The sequence below is a fragment of the Lycorma delicatula genome, chromosome 4 (assembly GCF_047948215.1).
Source record: "Lycorma delicatula isolate Av1 chromosome 4, ASM4794821v1, whole genome shotgun sequence".
In the NCBI taxonomy this organism is placed as follows: Eukaryota; Metazoa; Arthropoda; class Insecta; order Hemiptera; family Fulgoridae; genus Lycorma; species Lycorma delicatula.
In genome coordinates this window covers 61,230,618-61,249,850 of record NC_134458.1, presented here as the reverse complement: position 1 = coordinate 61,249,850, position 19,233 = coordinate 61,230,618, and the positions used below count along the sequence as shown (strand labels likewise).

General features: G+C 33.4%; 1 protein-coding gene across 1 annotated transcript in view; it reads left to right on the top strand.

Moving 5' to 3' along the window:
* Positions 1-1,426: 1,426 nt before the first annotated feature.
* The window catches only part of LOC142323454 (protein ST7 homolog), a 98,919-nt gene continuing 81,112 nt past the window's right edge, over positions 1,427-19,233 (top strand). The window contains exon 1 of the mRNA XM_075363091.1: positions 1,427-1,772. Within this exon, the coding sequence (XP_075219206.1) occupies positions 1,631-1,772 (142 nt within the window). The 5' untranslated portion in view covers positions 1,427-1,630. The remainder of the gene's footprint in view (positions 1,773-19,233) is intronic.

Here is a 19,233-nt window from a genome sequence, read left to right as displayed (position 1 = left end):
CGAGTGCCTCGGACGCCTCCTGAGCGTCTAGGGGTCGCCTTGGTGCGGTGAAGCCGTGGGCACTCTGTTTCTGGTGCCGGATAGCCTTTTTCGTTACTACGGAAGACAATTGCCACTTGGTAAGTACTGGGCTGGTAACCCACCAAATTGGTCTAGTGGTGAACGCGTCTTCGCAAATGAAAAAAAACGCGTTTTTTTCATGGTTGATGTATTTGATGCAATTTTTATTCTTTTATATTCTGTGCTAATTGTGTTAACGTATATTAACACTTCAACATACTTTTAAAACAACTTTTCAACAGTACTTTTACACTTCATTATATTTACTACATTCTCAATTTTATGTTTATTATATTATTATCTTGAATACCATTACTAAATTTGGATACTTATATATATACATGTACATATATGGAGAGAGAGAGATAGATAGAGCAATCCCACCTACCTGACTCATCTCTTCACAAGATTTGACACAAACATTATTCCTCTCCAGTTCATTTCAAGACTTCTTCCTTTCAAACTTATCAAATTCTAAATTAATAATGTTTTCTACATTTCCAAAAACTTTCGTGGTATTTCTCTTGATTTTCCTCACCTAGAGGTACTTCCGGTGAATATATTACCTCCAGAATATTTTTCTCAAGAAGACACCTTTACAGTATGTTACAAAAGACGGTAATAAAGAATATATTTTCTACAGGTAAACACCCTTTCTTATACTACCTACAATATGCTCTCTGTTTTTCAGAGGTTTGCAGGAGTTTTCATCAATGATAAGGATTCATAACTTAAAGAAGGAATTTTATACAGTTTTATTAATCTTCTTTTCTTTTTCTGTTTAGCCTCCAGAACCACGTAAGATATTACTTCAGCGGATGAATGAGGATGATATGAATGAGTGTAAGTGAACTGTAGTCTTGTACAGTCTCAGGTCGACCATTTCTAAAATGTATGGTTAATTGAAACCCAACTACCAAAGAACACCGGTATCCGTTATCTAGCACTCAAATCCGTATAAAAGTAACTGCTTTTACTAGGATTTGAACCTTAGAACTCTCGAATTCGAAATCAGCAGATTTTCGATGACAAGTTCGCACCATTAGATCAACCCGATGGGTTACAGTTGCAATATAGGATTCCTGGTGTTTTAAAATAATCCCGCTATTCATTGTCGTTGTTAATCTTTGGGCTTTCAAAATAAGTACCTCTGTATTATGCACCCTCTGTTATTTTATTTTCTAACTGACAGGCAATTTAAGAGCTTAGTTATTTTAAATTAATTTATTTTTTTAATTTTATCAGTTATTTTAATTATAAATGTTAACGGTATGTTTCGAATTGGTAAACGGTATTAGAAGATTTAATGAAGTAATGAAGGTGGCAAGGCCTTAATATTTAAATAATAAGATCTAAATATTTAAAGTGATTAGTGTTATTTATTCGAATTTTTCAAAAGTAAAGTTTGTGTACCTCCATTTTAGTTCTTTGTTGTACCGCAATTAAGCAGTTGATCTGAATACGGTTAACTATTATGGTTGTAGTTTTTTCTAACCTTACATTACCAATGGGTCCACGTCAAATGCCTTAGTTATAAGGTATTTGATTTTTTTTTTTTGTAATAAATGCAATGTTGCTAGTGTTTTTAAAGAAACTGAAAACGTGGATAGTTTGGTCGTGGACGTATTTGTGGGCCTTTTGGTTTTTACTTGTAGTTTTTGTAATTTATTATTTAAGAGGACCTCTTCGTATTGGTGAAAACTTAGCTATGGGTGAGTTTATTTCGTTAATTTAGAGTATTACATTCTTGGTAGTTTAATTAAAATAGTTTATATTGCTTAATTTTAATTTTAAATTCAAAGTGATGTATTTTTGTCGTGCAGATTTGAACGTTTCATAGGCAGAATGGTGTCTTGTTTATGTTTACATCTATCATTAGCTTATTAAATATAAATATAAAACCAACGAAACCTTTGAACCAGTATTTTTTGTGTTTTACTGAGCTTTTGTATATTTATACGTAGTTTTATTTACGCACAGCAATCCACTATTGTTTTGTGGAATAAATCTGATGCAGTATTAGTTTTATAGTTGTGAGATTTAACCACAAGGCGAACACACATATCCTTTTTGTTTTCGAATAACATTGTGCTTATTTCATGTTGTACTTATTTTCAATTTTTTAAACTTATAAAAATAAATATTTTTTAAAGAAATTTTACTTGATTCATTAAAAATGTTTATTATTGTTACTAGTTCATGCATGGATATGATTATTCTGATCTAGACGAAACAGTGTTAATCTTTAAATCTCTCTAACTCCAAGATGTAATATTTTATTGCATTTGTTTGCATCTTATGACCAATTTAAAATCATGATATCACTTTGCATGTAAACAAACCATTAACTTATTCCAGGTAGTAGCTACTGTCAACATATTTTAAGCCCTTTATCAATTATTTTATTGCTTTTAAGATATAATAAATTGATATAAAGGTTCAAACAAATAAATAAATATTGTCAATTATTATTCTCCAGAAATAAATGACATTTCTTTTTAGCAAAGATTTCACTATATAAATATATTAGGATAAGTTAAATATTTTTAATTTACCTAATATCAGTTTATGGTCACATTTATGGGGCCCAATGATAATCTGACAGCCCTTTTTTGTGTCTTGAAAATTTTTTCTGATTTTTTTTTTGGGACACTCCAAGAGATTATGTTCTTCAGATGAGCATGCATATATGCATAATAAATGTTTAATAATGATGACAAATTTAGCATTTTACGAAGGTGCTTCAAAGTATAACAGACAATTTGTTCATCTCTAGAAAATTTGTTTATAAAAATACACCCTGAAATTTTACGTTATGAAACAGAAGTACTATTGTTATTAATGGATTTTCACATTATTAGTTGTGTTACATCTACCTAAGAAGCACAATATAATGGTATTATATATATTTGAAGTTAGATGGTTACAATCCATCCAGTAAATAATATTTTAAACTGTGCAGATTTAACAATTCAAAATTTTGAAGCAAATCATTAATAAACAATAAGATAACTATGTGACTAAGGGTACTTCTTTGTGGCACACTCTGCCGTCTACATCTTGAAGTGAGAACCTAAATTTTACACATGCATTCTTATCAATAAATGAGATTTTAATTACCTGTTTATGGTTGGTAAGGTATGACTTAAACCAATTGTAAGCAGCTTCTCTGATACCATGACTACTGAGTTTTTCATCAGTAAAAACTGTGAAAATAAATCGGTACTTACATATTAGCCCCTTGAATATAAATTGCAAACTTTTGGGTTATTGTTAATATCACCCAACATAACTATTATATTACCATTTATATTTAGAATTTAATATAAATAAATTTATTTTATAAATTCGCTCACTAATTAACACAGTAATGTTTTGAGTATTTAAATAATAAATTCAGTAATTATTGCAATTACCTATTATGTAAATAATCAAAAACAGTACTATTAATTAGTCGAGGTTAGCGAGCGCAGGTTAAGTTTGGTTAATTTATATCTATAATTATAAGTAATTATGCTTATATTTTTAATGTGTAAAAATATGTTAATGATCCTGTAACTTTGAAAATATTTAAAAGTTACGGGATCATTATGATTATAGTCGACGGGCTAATATGTAAGTACCAATAAATCAGATACTTTGTTGAAACCGCAAAAAAAAAAAAAAATTGAAATTTTTTGTTATTTATGCCATTTAAAATATTTTCTAAAAACTGTATTTACAATTAACCATCCAAGGTAAACCAACAGCTTTATTAGAAACCTATCCAAATTATCTTTATGTGAAATACTGGATAAGGTTTTATTAAATTCTACATGAATAGAAGATATTGTAAGGTGTGTCCATTTGTATTTTTGGTAAAGTTATCTGACCTGTTTCATTTCCAAATCCGCTTTCACTTCTGGTAACCAGTCACATAGTTTAAGATTTATTGTGTGAATTAGATATTAAATTATCATATTATAATCTTCTAGCATTATAAATAACTCTAACATTTTATTTTCATTTTGTAGTCTTTCGCATAATTTTGTAAGTTTATCAGACAAATTAGATTTAGATATTTCACGGAGATCCTTAGCATACAGCTAGATTTTTACACCTTTAGAAAATTGTGGATTTTTCTTTTTGTGTTTAAACTGTTTATTTTTGCTAAAGGGTAGCTAGAAAGAAGATTTTCTGAAAAATTTTGAGAAAACTGTTAATCTTTTAATCAAAGTTGATTTTATTATTTTTTCAATTTGCTCTTACAATAAAGTTCTCAAATTTGTAACTGAACTTCCCTTTTCTAATTTATCACCTATGTAAAAGAATATAAGTAATCATTGCCTCAATGCATGTTTTCATTATTAAAAAGTGCTATTTCAGTTTGTCAGTCGTGATCCAGTAGATCATAGTCTGCACAAAAGGATGAAAAATTATCTTTAATTCAATTTTGTAAAAAAATATTGTCAATACAGGTACTCTCGAGGTACTTGTAATTCTAGTTGGCTGGAAGATAGAAGATTAAATCCTGCTAACTTGGACTGGGTTAATGAATTATCTAGTAAGTTAATATCAAAATCACCATACATTATGACATTGAATTTGTTAGAAATTTTAAAAAGTTTCCAATAGTTTATGTAGAAAAGTTTCAAAAGTACCAGATCTATAAATAACCATAAATATAAATTCTAGACTCAGACATTGGATTGCACAGCCCTCAAAATTAATTCCTTCTTTAAATACTTAATAACTTCCAACTTGATTAAAAATACTATTAGCATTTAATAAAAATTGAGACTTACCCATCTTTTTATGCAGTTCTGAAAAGAATCAGCAAGCTTAAAATTACCTTATGTACAAGTGGCTTTGTGTCAGTCAGGACACAGAGTGTCTCCGACCTCATCACACCCAAGCGACCCCAACACGTACGGGGGATCCCCTAGGTGTTCAGCCAAGAGCCTGCCCTCCCAAACACCCTCCAGCGACCCCTTCTTTGCATACCCCTGCAGGACTGCTTCCAGGCGTACAGCTCCTGCATTACCTTCCTGGCCAACATTGCTACGGCCGTCCAATTACTTGCACTCTCGAGTATGATCTGTTGCACTTCCTTAGGTGAAAACATAACCCTTCTGCCTATTGCATGCAATGCTTCACTCCTATGATCCTCGAATCTGGGACAGCTGAAAAAAAAACGTGGTATGCCGTCTCATCCACACTCTCATAAACCGAAAAACATGGAGAGTAGTCAAGTCCAAACCTATAAACCACCCATGTCCCGCCAGAAGCTGTGTAAGACAGTAATCTAGCGAGCCATGGATACGCCCGCACCAACCCTCCAGGTCCCTGATCATGCGGTACGTCCATCGACTCCTCTCACTGTCATCACACCGCTTTGCCATTCCCTTCTCAATTCTTCCATGATGGAACTGGCCAATCTCCTTTTTTCAGCGGGTGTTAGAACACCTTGTTCTTTCATCCTCTTCCTACGAAGAATCTCAAGGTCTACCGGTAGTATTCCCGCTAAGACGTCCCCAGGCTGGCGGGAAACAGTGCTTTACGTTGCTGTGATTCGGAGACTTCGAAACTACCGTCTGACCCTCAAGTACCATTTTCAAAGTTGGACTTCTCTTGGTAGCTGTTATAACTACGACCTCAGTCTTGTCTGGGGGGCATGGTTAGCACTGCTCCTGTCATCCAATCTCTAATCGCGGTATACGACTCCTGTATTCAGGTAACGGACTCGCTCAGTGTGGTCGCCTCAAACACGAGGACATGGTTGTCCGCATATCCTACTACAATGACTCCCGGCGGTAATGAACCCGGAATTCACTGCCGTAGACAATATTCCAAAGGATCGGTCCTTGGACCGACCCTTGTGATACTCGACCCCCCCAATCTATACGCCGTTCAGCCGGTCCGTACGTCGCCTCGCAGATGAGTTTGCGGCCATTGAGATAAGAAAGGATTATCCTTCGAAGGTGTAGGGAAACTCTCCTATTCACCAGTACGGTACGGTGGCGCTGTGGGTCACACAATTAAAAGCGTTGCGGACATGCACCGTCACAAGCACGCATAACTTCTCATGAGTTATTCTTCTCGCCATCCCCACAACCTTCGCCACCGTATCTATGGCCGTCCTCCCTCTACGAAATCCAAATTGTTTGTTTCGAAAGCCCTCTTGCATCCTTTATAGCTCTGGACAACCTCTGTTCAGTGTGCGTTCGACTACCTTATATATTGTGTCAATCATTGCCATTGGTCTATAAGAGGACGGCAGCACCGGATCCCTTTCTAGCGTTGGGACCAGTATTAGGCGCTGCCGCATCCATTTTTAGGGGTACACTTCTACTAAACAATTGCTTTACACTCTAAAAAAGCGACCGGGATCGGCCTCGGCCGCTACTTTAACTGCCCGATTTGGCAGTAGATCCGGTCCCGGCGCCTTATCCAGTGGGATCTGTTTAACTACACCCACTAACTTCTCTTCTGTGAGAAGTGGTGGGGGATTCGCATCTTCTTCCATCTCCCAAAGTTCCATACCCGCGACCGAACAGTCCATTTATTATATTCTGGATCTCACTGAAGTGTAGGGCCAAAGGGGCTCCGACTCTCAATATCCTTTTAACATTGGTCTGGAATGGTCTTCCCCACGGGTCTGTATCTATTTCAGCTATGAATCGCTTCCAGGAAGTCCGAATAAGCTTATTAAGCTCGCCGCTAGAGGTCCTGTAGCGTTCCATGTGCAGTTGTTTAAGTGCATGGGTGCGTGTTTGTTGCGCTACCCTTCTGGCCGCAAGGTACTCCTTACGTTTACGGGCTATGTCTTCGGACCACCAATGTATTGGATAACGACCTCTACAACAATACCTGCTGGGAAGAAGAGCGGAACAGGCACTTTTCAGACAATCAACCAGTCTTGCGGCCCATCCTCTGCAACGGTAGTCTAACGCACCCCGCTAAAGTCAAGAGTCTCCACAAATGTTTTTGGGTCAAACCCTTGGTGTTCTAACTGCGAGTGACGGGCCTCCCAGCTCCCTGAAGTCTTTCATCTGCTATACTCATTAAAATGGCTTGATGGTCACTCCAGATACTCTTCACTCACGCACCAGTCTCTATCCGTGTCGCTAGGGCTGGCGTAGCGAAATTCACGTAGATAATGGAATTGGTGTTCCTCTCCTGAACGTCAATGTATCACCGGTATTGAAACACTGTAGGTCTGAAAGTGTTGCGGCTTCTATCGGGAGTCTACCTCGTTCGTTGGTCCCGGGCGACCTTAGGTAACCGACCAAGCATTAAAGTCCCTGGCCAGAAATGCCGGTCGGTGGGCTTCGATGTCCTTACTAATCGAGTCCAAAACTTCCCTGAACGCTCAATAGCCATGTTGGGCGACAGGTAACAACTATAATAAAAGGTGTTTCCGATTCTCGCCCTGCAGAACATCCGTCTCCGGAAAATACGAACTCGGCCAAATGGTCGCACATCCTTCTTCGGAGACAATCCAACTCGACCTGTGGCAGGGTAAGTAGGACTCGGAAACGAGCGTAATATCAACGCCCATCCCCGAGACATATTGTGACAGCAAATCATACGCCAAAGCCGCATAATTCATGTTAATCTGTACTATTTTCACTCCCATCAGCAGACCGTGGTGCTTTCGGTTCTCTCCCGGATCTCATAAATCGTTCTGTTGGCCCCCTTGGGGCATTTAGCATCGCCAGTGCGGAGCCCCTCTGCTCTGTAGGTTAAGCACTTCGGTGTGTTATTGCATTCTCCGGCCCAATGTCCCTCGGTCCCGCAGTTAAAGCATGCAGCCTTCCTATCTTCTCCCTTGCTATTCCTTGCCACATGGCCAGTTTCCAGGCATCTGTAGCATCGCAACGGGAGGTCCAGCTTGTGCACTCTACAATACACGATTCCTACCGTCCCCCTTCCTTTTTGTGCAATGTATTTAACGACCGACCCTGGCAGCCGACACGTGGCACGTGGTTTCCTGAAAACCCGGTCTAATTGTAATTTTCATTTCATTCGGCAACTCTTGTCTAGCGGTCGCCGACAACCCCTATAGGATCTCGCTCGGCTGTACGCCGTTCTCCAAGTTCCGCACTCGGAGAACGGCCGTTCTGGTCTTGATCTAAACACTGCCTTCTTTTATAGTTGACGTTACAATCTGCTTAACGGCGCCGTTGTTTTCCCTTGTCTCTATAACTTTAATTTCCATGTTGCTGCCGGCCTTCCTTATGGAAAGGATCTCCGAATCAGCTGGGACCGTCACCTCAGACTTCAAGGACTTAAGAAGGTCCGCGTAGCACGTCGACGATTTTATCACAATGGTCTCCATCCTGTGATTGTGCTCAGGAGGGGAATCACCGCTCCACACTGCCGAGAGTTTACCAACCAGCGCCATAATGTTATAATGTCGGCCAGTAACTCTTCACATTTGAGTATCTTTCATACCAACACAGTGGTATCCTGGCCGTAAATCTCCAAATGCATTAGACCCAGATGACCTCCACTGTTCTCCCTGATTTTCATGAAGATCTCAACTAATGTCTGCGCCAGATCTCCTCTGTTGTCCGAATCCACATAATCCATGTGGAACTTGATGGAGACCAGCTCCTCCTCTCCTGCTACCTCTCTTAATAGTTGTGTCTCCAGAGCAACTGGCACTAGATTCCCAGCCTTAATACCCATGTTTTGCTCATGAGCCATGCCACCTGTGGGTTTCTGGTAATCAGTGTATCCATAGACGTAAAGTATGAATGTAGCATTCCGTAGAATGCACCAGTATGGTGCAAGAAAGAAAAGAAAGAAAGAAAATCTTTGTCCTTTTCACCTACAGAATGTTCAAAATTTTTGGTCAACAGATTAACCCTAGCAGTTAAACTTGTGTCATTGGAAAATTATCTAAAAATAATCATTTATGGATTGAAGACAATCCACATGGTACTGTGGCAACTAGTTTCCTACATGAATTTCACATTAATGTTTGGTATGGCATTATTTATAACAAAATTCTAGGACCATTTGTCTTCAACGAAAACCTTATAGGAGTTGCATATGTTCATTTCTTGAAAAATAATTTGCTGGTTTTTTTGGAGGATGAACCTTTACAAATTACTTTGCAAATAATTTTCCAGCATGATGGTGCAAGTTAGAAATCACTTGAATGCTAATTTCTTAAACTGTATAGGACATAGTGGCCACTATGATCACCTGACATTAATGCCACTGTGTTACTTCATTTGGGACCATATGAAAATGATAGTGTACCAACAAAAAGTTAATACTAAAGAATTTACTCATTAAAATACAAAATGATATTGAACTTACGAAAAACATTAGTTTCGTATAAAAAATATTCAAAAAATAAGTTTCGTTAAAAATATTTCCAGTGGCTTTTCTGGAAAGCCACTGGAAATATTTTATCTTCGGCAGAGTACTGTTTACGTTGTGAAAGAGGGAATTTCGAACAATTACTGTAACTGTAGTTTGTTATTCTGTTACCATTTATCATTTCATGCATTTTATTTTTTTGTTTTGCTATTTTAAGAATAATGTTTATTAGGTACAGAAAAAATACAATTTTCTGTCTATTTTTCGTCTATTTTGCTTCAGTAAAAAAATGATTTTTAAAAGTTTTTATTTACTTTTTACCGGCTGTATTTACATTAATTTTCTTATAATTCTCTACAAATTTTGTTACTAAATCTTGTGCATTTATTAGTCATTTAAAGCTATTGTAATACAAACCTAAAAAAAGAAGAGAAGTAGAACATGTCCTGAAAGTTTCTTCGTGGGACACTCTGTATAAACATTAACTGACTGCTTGAGAGAGGAAAACAGTTAGAATGTAAAATTAAAAAGTGTGTTCTTGTATATTTCAGACTGTTGATAAGGTATCTAGAAAGTTTATTTATGCAGATGACTTCATTCTGGTCAATCGGAATAGATTTTTACAGAAAACAATTAAATTTTTTACAGACTTACTGGATGAGTAGTTGAAAAACTGGGAGCATTATCTGGGAGTAACAAAGACTTTTTCCTTTTGTTAAAATAATTAGATGACTTCTGATGAACCGTATGTTAAATCTCTGCTTTGATCCACCATTGATGTATCTTTACATTGCTTTAACCGTTTACTTACTTCAAACAATTATCTTCCAGAGATAGAACTGAACTTTGAGGAGATGAGAACTTCTTACAATTTTGCATATACAGTCTCGGAGTATGTAACTTTGTCTGAATAAATAATTGTCATTTTCCTGAAATAAAAGCTAAACTAAGTAGTAGCATGATTATCACAGAATCCTGTAGAAGCGTGACTTAGTTACTGACTGTTTTTGTGATCATATAATCTTCAATGAAAACTTTCAAACCCTTAGCTTTGAAGAACTTACAGACAAGGTTAAAGACTTATGGAAATTCTCATATTAAAATTTATTTATTTGGAAGGAAGACTGTTCCAGAAAACATGTTCTTAAGCAATTGTTAAAGGGTATCTTGATTTGTTATTAGTATGGAATAAAATACACCAACAGTTAGGATTAGGCCTTAAAGCTTGTTAACCTACTTTAGGAGTATAACATATGATCATAATTACTTATGTGAGGGGTTTGGGAGATAAAAGCATTTTATGTATTAATTTCTGCAATTTATATATGACTAGTAGTTGAAATACCAAAACCTACTTTTATACCCTAACTGAAATAAAAGTAGAATTATTTCTAATTGGCTTGAAAGCTTTTCTTCTCTGAGGATAATATAGAAAAATTAATTTACTCCGTTATAAACTGTTAAACTCAGATTTCACATGTTTTGTAAAAAACTGTACGAAGAGGGTTACAGTTTTATCAATGTTGCTATCCATTTGATCAAATGTAAGCGATAAAATATTGAATTTAAGTATTACATTAAATTAAGGGATAGATTATTGAAATGTGTTAATAGCTTTTCAATGTGTTTGTACTACTAATGGGGGTGTACATTCTAAAAGATACAATCAGTTTTGATTATATTGCATCATCAGGTTCTTGGGTTAATACTTCTGTTTATACACACAACTTTCATTCTGTTTTTTTTTTTTAAATTTGTTATATTATGTATTTAGGTTTATTAAAATGTTTGTGATTTTTTTCAATTTTTAAAAATTAAATTGTACATTAAAAACAAGCACCTGACAGAATAAAATCTGAAACTGGGTATTTTTAAAAAATATCTAGTTGCTTAATTAAGACAAACCTGCAGACATAAACATAAAAATCATACAGAAAATCTATAAATAAATTAGAATTTAGTATTTATTTATTTTAATAGTATGAAATTTTATATTTGTTAAATATTGCATTTATGAAATTAATTTTTTGATAATAAAAAAATTATGAATATCTGTATCAACCGAAGTTATGTCAGGCTGGAGTCATCCTGATAGCCGCTGATTGAAGTCCATCAAGAACAGTGATGGAGTTGTGCAGGTGGACAATCCTTGGGTGGCCTCAGATATCCTTGCTACTTCCTTTCCCTGGTGACCATGATTGACTGACTAAGGTAAAATGAAAATCATGAGTCTTGAGGCAAAAGGGAAAAACAGAATCAGAGAGGGAGAGAGAGGAGAGATAGAGAGAAAGAGAGTCTGAGAAAGACTTGTTCCTACAACCACCAGGCTTATTTACACTCAGGGTCTGGACATCATATAGAATGTTCTCAAAACAAGTAATTTAATAATAAATTTATAATGTTGGATGTTCCGGATCAACTTTAAAAATGAATATTTCCTAAAAACTGTATTCCGCAACATTTTTACCTTAAATTTATTTATTATTAATAAATGTTTATCTTAAAGGATTTTCTTTAAAGATTTATATTAATTATTTACAACAAAAAAAAAGTATATATATATATATATATATATATATATATATATATGTAGTGATAGCTTTGATTTTAGAAAAAGCAGTAGCTTTTAATCTTTGGCAAAGATTGTTTTTTAGTTTTTTTATTGTAATAATGAATAAAAAAATAGAAAGGACAAAAAATAATTTAATTCTATAATGCATGTACTTTACGTATGTTTGTAAAGTATTAAATGTGAAGAACAATTAAAATATAATGTAATTAATAAAGTAAAAAAAATAAAAATGATAAAGTTACTAAATAAAAGTAAAAAATAAAAGGAAATTTGACAAGTTCCTTTATTGAGCACAAATTAAGTTTAATGGGGGTGTCCATGAAGAAATATTTAGACTTGTCCCCAGGGTTAAAAATTAAGTACCATGATGACTTAATAGAATAAATTATTATAAAATAAAATTAAAAATTAAACATGGGACTTTATGATTAGTTTAAGCCTATGAATAATTAACTTTTGTAATATTAAAAGAAATAAGTACTAGCTGCTGCTTAGTTTTTAGTATCTAAGTTTTTTAATTGGTAAAATCTGTTAATGAAGTCTACAAGGTTGCATAGCTTAATTTGGTGGCATAAGTTGAGTTATGTTAGTCGTTATATGCTGAAATTATTTTTTAAATGGTAAACTTTTTTTTGGTGTTTCCAGGGCAAAAAACACTTTTGTGTTATCATCGCCCAGACAAAAATGATAAAAGTTCAATAAATCCCGTTTTTAAGATGATGCATTTCTCCTTTTATAAAATGATAATTTTTAACTATGAAGGATGATACACACTTATGTATTGTCTAATTTTTTTAGTTAAGTAACCCCTTTATTGTGCTGGTTGATTCTCTTTTATTTTTTTAAGTAAAATAATTTTTTTAAAATTATTTCAGAATATTTAATATAAAACTGATTAGCCATTATTATATCACTCTGGACATGAGTCCAGAGTGGACATGAGAGAGGTGTAATCATGCAGTCCTGTTGTCTAATTTAAAAGAGAAAAACAACTTAATAAAATTGGATATTTCTTCATTTTTCTGTTGAATCAAATAATAAAATTATTATATTAAAAATTTCATTTGTGTGTGTGTGTGTGTCATTGTCACTTTTCACTAATTCTCCAATTTCCTGAATAGCTAGAAAGCTCAAGTTTGACATAGTTATTACAAAGGAGATCTTTAGGAAAAGTAGGCAAAAATTATTATTTTTGATTAACAATCCTTAAAGGAATTGCATTAAATTAAATGGAGGTTGAAAATGGTGCAAAACTAAAGAGGCTGGAAACTTAATCCTGGCAGGAATTTATCTGTAGGTAGTAAGCTATAATGGTAAGAAGTTATAGTTTCCTTACCCATAGCTAACATATGGTGGCCTTAAGTTTTTTAAAACCAGCAAATCGTGCTCAAGTTTATATAGATTACTGAAATTTGTCTGGCTGTATACGTAATACACCATACGTGTTTATATAACAAAATTTCAACATTATGTAGTATAATGTTCATATATTCCAACAATATTTTTAAACCGATTTTTTCATAAAGCATAGGAGGTTTTCGTATAGAAACAGATTTTAAAACTTAATTTAGACAGTACATTTTAAGATGAAAATTGTGAAATATAGTGTGTGTGGTAGGAGTTTTTCTTGATCGTAATAATTTTAACCATTGTGTATGTGAAAGTAAGAGCTAACAAAAATTTAATGAAATCATTAAAAAAAAATTATTACACTATAAACTAAATTAAACGTTTCAACTTAAAAAATAATAAGATATATAGAATATTTGAAAATTTAGTGTATGGTAAAGTGGAATTTATAATTCAGTTATTTTTTATAACCTCAAACTTAATATGTTTATGTATTCCATTTTTAATCTGTGCTACGGTTGTTAATTTTTGGTTTTAATTCACTGTTTAAGTTACATACCAAAATAATTATTTTTAAGATTAAAGTATTAGTTATTCAAAGTTACTTTTTTAGAATTCATAAAAGACCTGTAAGGTCTAAAGCTGTACATTATTTTGAAATCAATACAGTACTGCTTGCTGCTGTTTCATAAGTGGTGGGGGTAAACGACAGCCATCTTGTTATGAGATAGGGTGCATTTTAGGAGATGTGGGATTGTGAGTAACAATCTGTCCCTTGAATTCTACTTGTGTTTTTTTTTATTATTATATTTATTAAATTATTAAATCATTTTTTTGTTTTCTTTTTTTAATTTTTTTTTCTTTAATTATTATTATAATTTTAATAACCCTGTTTATGAATATACGTACACACTTTGTCTCATAACCTTTTACTGAATTTTTGTTTCTTCTGCCATTTATCAATCAAATTAAACTAAGAGAAAAATTTTGTGTAATTCTTTAATTCACTTATAAATAAAAATTGCTTATAATTTATTGATGGGTAATTAGGGGTTTTTATTTTTATTTATTTAAAACTGAACATTATGTTTATTTTCACTTTGTTTACAATCTTGATTAGACTAAATATCTAATTGATAAAAACTGTACTTGCATTGCTAGTTATGAATGTTTACAATTCATTCAAGTTATGATTTTTTAATCATAGTTTCTTTAGTTAGTGATTTATACTGTTTGTGTGTGTAACCTATGATTTCTTTTAATACCGGTATATTTTCTGTTTGCCTTTACAAATTTGTATCAGTTTTTTAACAGTTTGGTGTGTGTGTGTGTGTACATATATTGGTATTATTTCTTTTATAACCTAACTTTATTGTGTATATTTTCAAACTTACAGACTATAAGTTTAACAATTAATACTGATACCTTCTTAAGAAAGAGTTCTTTTTTTACCTCTTAAAAAATAGTTACAAAAAATAGTATCTTTTGAAAAATAGTTCTTTTGACATGACAACTAAGGTTGTCATGTCAAAGTTATCTCATAATGCTATTTAATATTATAATTGTCATTACCAGCATCTGAATGGAAAGTATTAGAAGAACTTGCTGTTTTTACCCAGTAACAACAAAAATATAACTGCTGTTTTACACTTTTACTCATGGATAAAACTTCAACAATTTATTTGAGAGTAATTACAGTATTACTGTTGATAATTTTACCTATCAAACTACTGTTATCCCTGATGTTGTCATTAATACCTAAGTTAACGTTTTTCTTCAGAACTGACTTCCTTAGGAAAAAATTCTAGATTTTTTATTTGAAATTCAAGTAACATAAGTTCTTAATATTCATGATCTTTTTCTGCACTTTTTACTTTTATACTGGGTAATTTTGTGTTATTCTACTCCTGTACAATTAAAAAAAAAATCTTTTGCTTTGTCACCTATCATGTACCACTGTTTACTTTAATTTGGAAATAAATCTTCCTACTAATAATTTTGCTGCTTTGCTTAGTAGATTGGTTGATATGATATTTTATAATTCTCTGGATCACTCTTCACTTTGAGTCAAATTTGTAAGAAGTTGCACCCAATTTGTTTGTTTAACCCATTAAGTTTCTGCTTGAACTTGTTACATTGCTAAATCACCAGGGCAGGAGATATTGTTAGTTAAAAGCTAACAGTAAAAGAATGGTAGCTAGAACTGCTACCACTGATCCATGAGCTAAAGATGTTGACATATAACTTCTTTGGTTTCCCTTCAAAGGTTTACCTTTGATGTGAAAAGGTAAGTGCTTACTTACCTTTTCACATCAAAGTCCATTGAAGTTCATTGACAGGAAGATCAAAGTTGAGAATTTCTACGTTTTGGTTCTGCCGTGCTTTCCTAAGGTTATTCTTAAAATATGTTTCTTTTTGTTCTCTCATCAATGGATGAACTTTGGCGAGAAACTTATTACAATCTATTGCTAGATATTTGTCTCCATATATATTGTTAATTCTTCACCATGACAAGTTCTTTATAGGCTGAGGTAGGCTATCTAGAGCAGATATATATTTAAAAACCTTTCTAATCTCTTTTATCTAACTAAAATTACATAAAAATTGTGTGAAACTGTCCTTTTTCTATCATTAATTCTGTTTTCATATTTACATTTCCACTTTACATTCATTTACATCCAAAATGTCTTTTGCCACTTATGCTTGCGTTCTTGCGTCCTTCCTTTAATTTTTTCAAGTATTCAACCCAGAAAGGTTTGTATGTATACATCTTCTCTGTTTGAATATGATGTTGAGGTTTTTCAAGTATTTCTTCACAGATTTTCTCAGCACTTTTCGGTCAGTAGCCCTTCAAACCAGAAGTTATTTGATTTCAATTCTTCAGCTAGACTTTTTTCTAAAAGTCACCCGATTGGATTTTCTAAAGATCCAACTTCATTTTACTCAGGTCATTGATTACTTAATTTGCCTTCAATACCAGCATTACTCATCTTCTTTCAGAAATATCAGATGTCATGGTTAGATCTGGATTGCTGTTCTGTTATAATTAATATGTTTGGATAGATTTAATGGAGAATAAATTAGCACAATATAATTTTATTCTATCAAATCTTGTTCTGCTCTTTCTGTAGCATTTTTGTTATTCTAGCAAATTTTAAGAAAACAACCATTCAAGTCACCTCAACAATTATAAGTATTTTTCTATATTGAGAAATTTTTCATTGTGTTATTTGATGGGTTATAGAAATCCGTGATCCTGAAATTTCACTCCTGGATCCATAGATCAACTTTTAGTAAGGTCATCTCCATTGACTTATTGTTTACTGCCATGAACTCATTCACAACATCCTTCTGTATGCCTACAGATACACTATTGAAAATTTGATAGCATTTTGGGAGGAAACGTATATTTGACAGCATATTGGGTAGTTCTTGAATCGCAAAAACATAAGAGTTTCTTCAGAACTCTTAGCTTCTAATATAGAACCAATCTTTTCTTCAACTATGATATTCAATTCTATCCTCTTTGACCAGGATATCCTGATTGCATTCTTCTGTAATCTATTTAAAATGTTGGATCTTATCTTTCTAAATGCAGTTTTCTCCAAGGCATATGATCATAGCACTGTTTTATGCACGAATAATTCACCATAAAAACCATTATTTTAAATTCACCTGTGAATCATTTAGTGTTACCAGATGCAACATGAGCAGATAGTCCACATTTTATGTTAAATGGTCAATGCAAAATATTATTCCATTATAAAAACCTGCATTGGTACAAAAAAGGCTTAAATATAATTAAAACCTGATAGTTTGGATTTGATTGGATCACAAATTAACCCAAATTCTAAATTCCAAAATAATCACATACTTTTAATATATCTGAACCTCTAACATCCCAGTTTTTATTTAAAGTTACAGTATTTGGTGATCTTAGACACACGAGAAAGAACTCTCCTACTCTGATTAGAGGCAGTTCTTCTTCCTTTTTTATTATTGTTTATACCTTCCTTCTTGGACAGGCAGATTAGAAATAAAGTTAACTGCTGGATTACCTCCATCTCCATTACCATACCACCAGTACTTCAGGTGACCAATGGGACAGTCACGCCTTTACTTGGGCTTTGCAAGGGTTGATAACTCTGCCTGTGGTGGTGATTCTAATCTGAAGTCACACAGAAACCCAAACTAGTGGTCAAATTTGTACTAGTAATCAATAAAGTTGGGCCTCGTTTCCTAAAATCTTAAGTATTATCTATAATAATTTTTTTTTTAGAATTTGTTTCTTTATTGGACTATTTAAATAAAATTTAATGTAAAACTTATGTTCTTGCCCCTGTGAGCAAAAATGGAATGTTTACAGAACAATGAATCGAACCATTTTTGGAAGATGCATCATCCACTCTGATAACATGTTGCAGCGCTTTGTAGCCTGTCAAAAAACTGCTTTTGTTGATAAAATTGGCCTTGTAGCACTCACAAGGAAGAATGCTATATCTTTGTTCATAATTTTTTCTCAAAAGTTTTGTATGACTATATGACTAATCCAAACTTATCCAAATTTTTTTAATTCTGGATTAATGTGCTTATATTGTACCAAATTTCTTAGTAAGTTCAACAAATAATTGGTGTAGATAAATCTGTAATAATTTATGAGCATCTGCCAATATCTTAATCATAATCATTGTTGTTAATAAATAAATTATTTATTAATGTGAATAACTCAAATGTATTAAATAATTTCAAAACAAAGTAAACAGATAGATTAATTAACAATTACCAAATGAAGCAAACAAGTAGCTATCAGGTAGGTATTAATCCAGTTAAAGGTAGTATTATATAAAGTTACTGACATACAGGTGGCGCACAAAATGATCCAACCTTTGGTTCTGTTAAAAAATATTTATTTGAATCGCAATACAGGAAAGTAAAATACAACATGTTTACTTTACGTGGAGATTATGTTCTGTTTATCTCATGTTCAATATGACCACCATCACGTCTAGCAACTTCTTCAAAACAAACTCCTATGTTAATAACTCGACGACACATATCCTCAGTTATCTCGTTACACGCCTCAATGATCGGCATTTGCAGTTCCATCACTCTACTGGGATGTTTAGGAAAAATCTTTTCCTTTAGAAATCCCAAAACAAAATAATCACACAGATTCAAATCAGGACTGTTCGAAGGTACACACAAAATGATTAGGAAGTCAGTTTGAAATGACATTTGTACTAAAAGTTTCATGCAGAAAGTCTAAAACGACATTAGCTATGTGTGGTCTGGCTCCATCCCGCATGAACCACTATTTTATAATTCAGCCTCTTTTGCAAGAAGCTGAGGAACAAAATTATTGCACAGCATAATTAGATAACATTCACTGTTCACTGTTTGTTCATAAAAGAATGGTCTATTACTCCATGGCTTGAGATAGCGGCCCGTACCATAATTCTTGAAGCATGAAGCACATGTGGATTTTTGGAAGCCCAAAAATGCACATTTTGTTTGTTAACAACCTTGTCTAGGTGAAAATGTGCCTCATCTGAAAACCAAACATTGTTCAACAATATGTCTTGGTTCACAGCCTGTCAGCGAATGCCATTCTTTGATGTTTGTTTTCAACTATTAATTTAGGCAACACTGTTATATTGTATGGACACAAATGCAAATCAGTTCACTTCACAGATTAAAATCAGTTTACTGCATAGATCGCCTAGAAATCCCAAGTTTTGCTGCTGCTTTTCTTGTTATTTGCCGATGCTCCTCAGCAATGTTTCTCTGACAGCTTTGACATTCTGTGGAGAACAAACATTGGCAGGCTGTTCAGGCCTACTTTCAAATACTGAACCATCCCTATTAAATTTTTTGTTAAGTCTGTGCAAGGGTTTTAAATGAGGGCGACCACCGAGTTTTAAAATGTGAGTGAAACC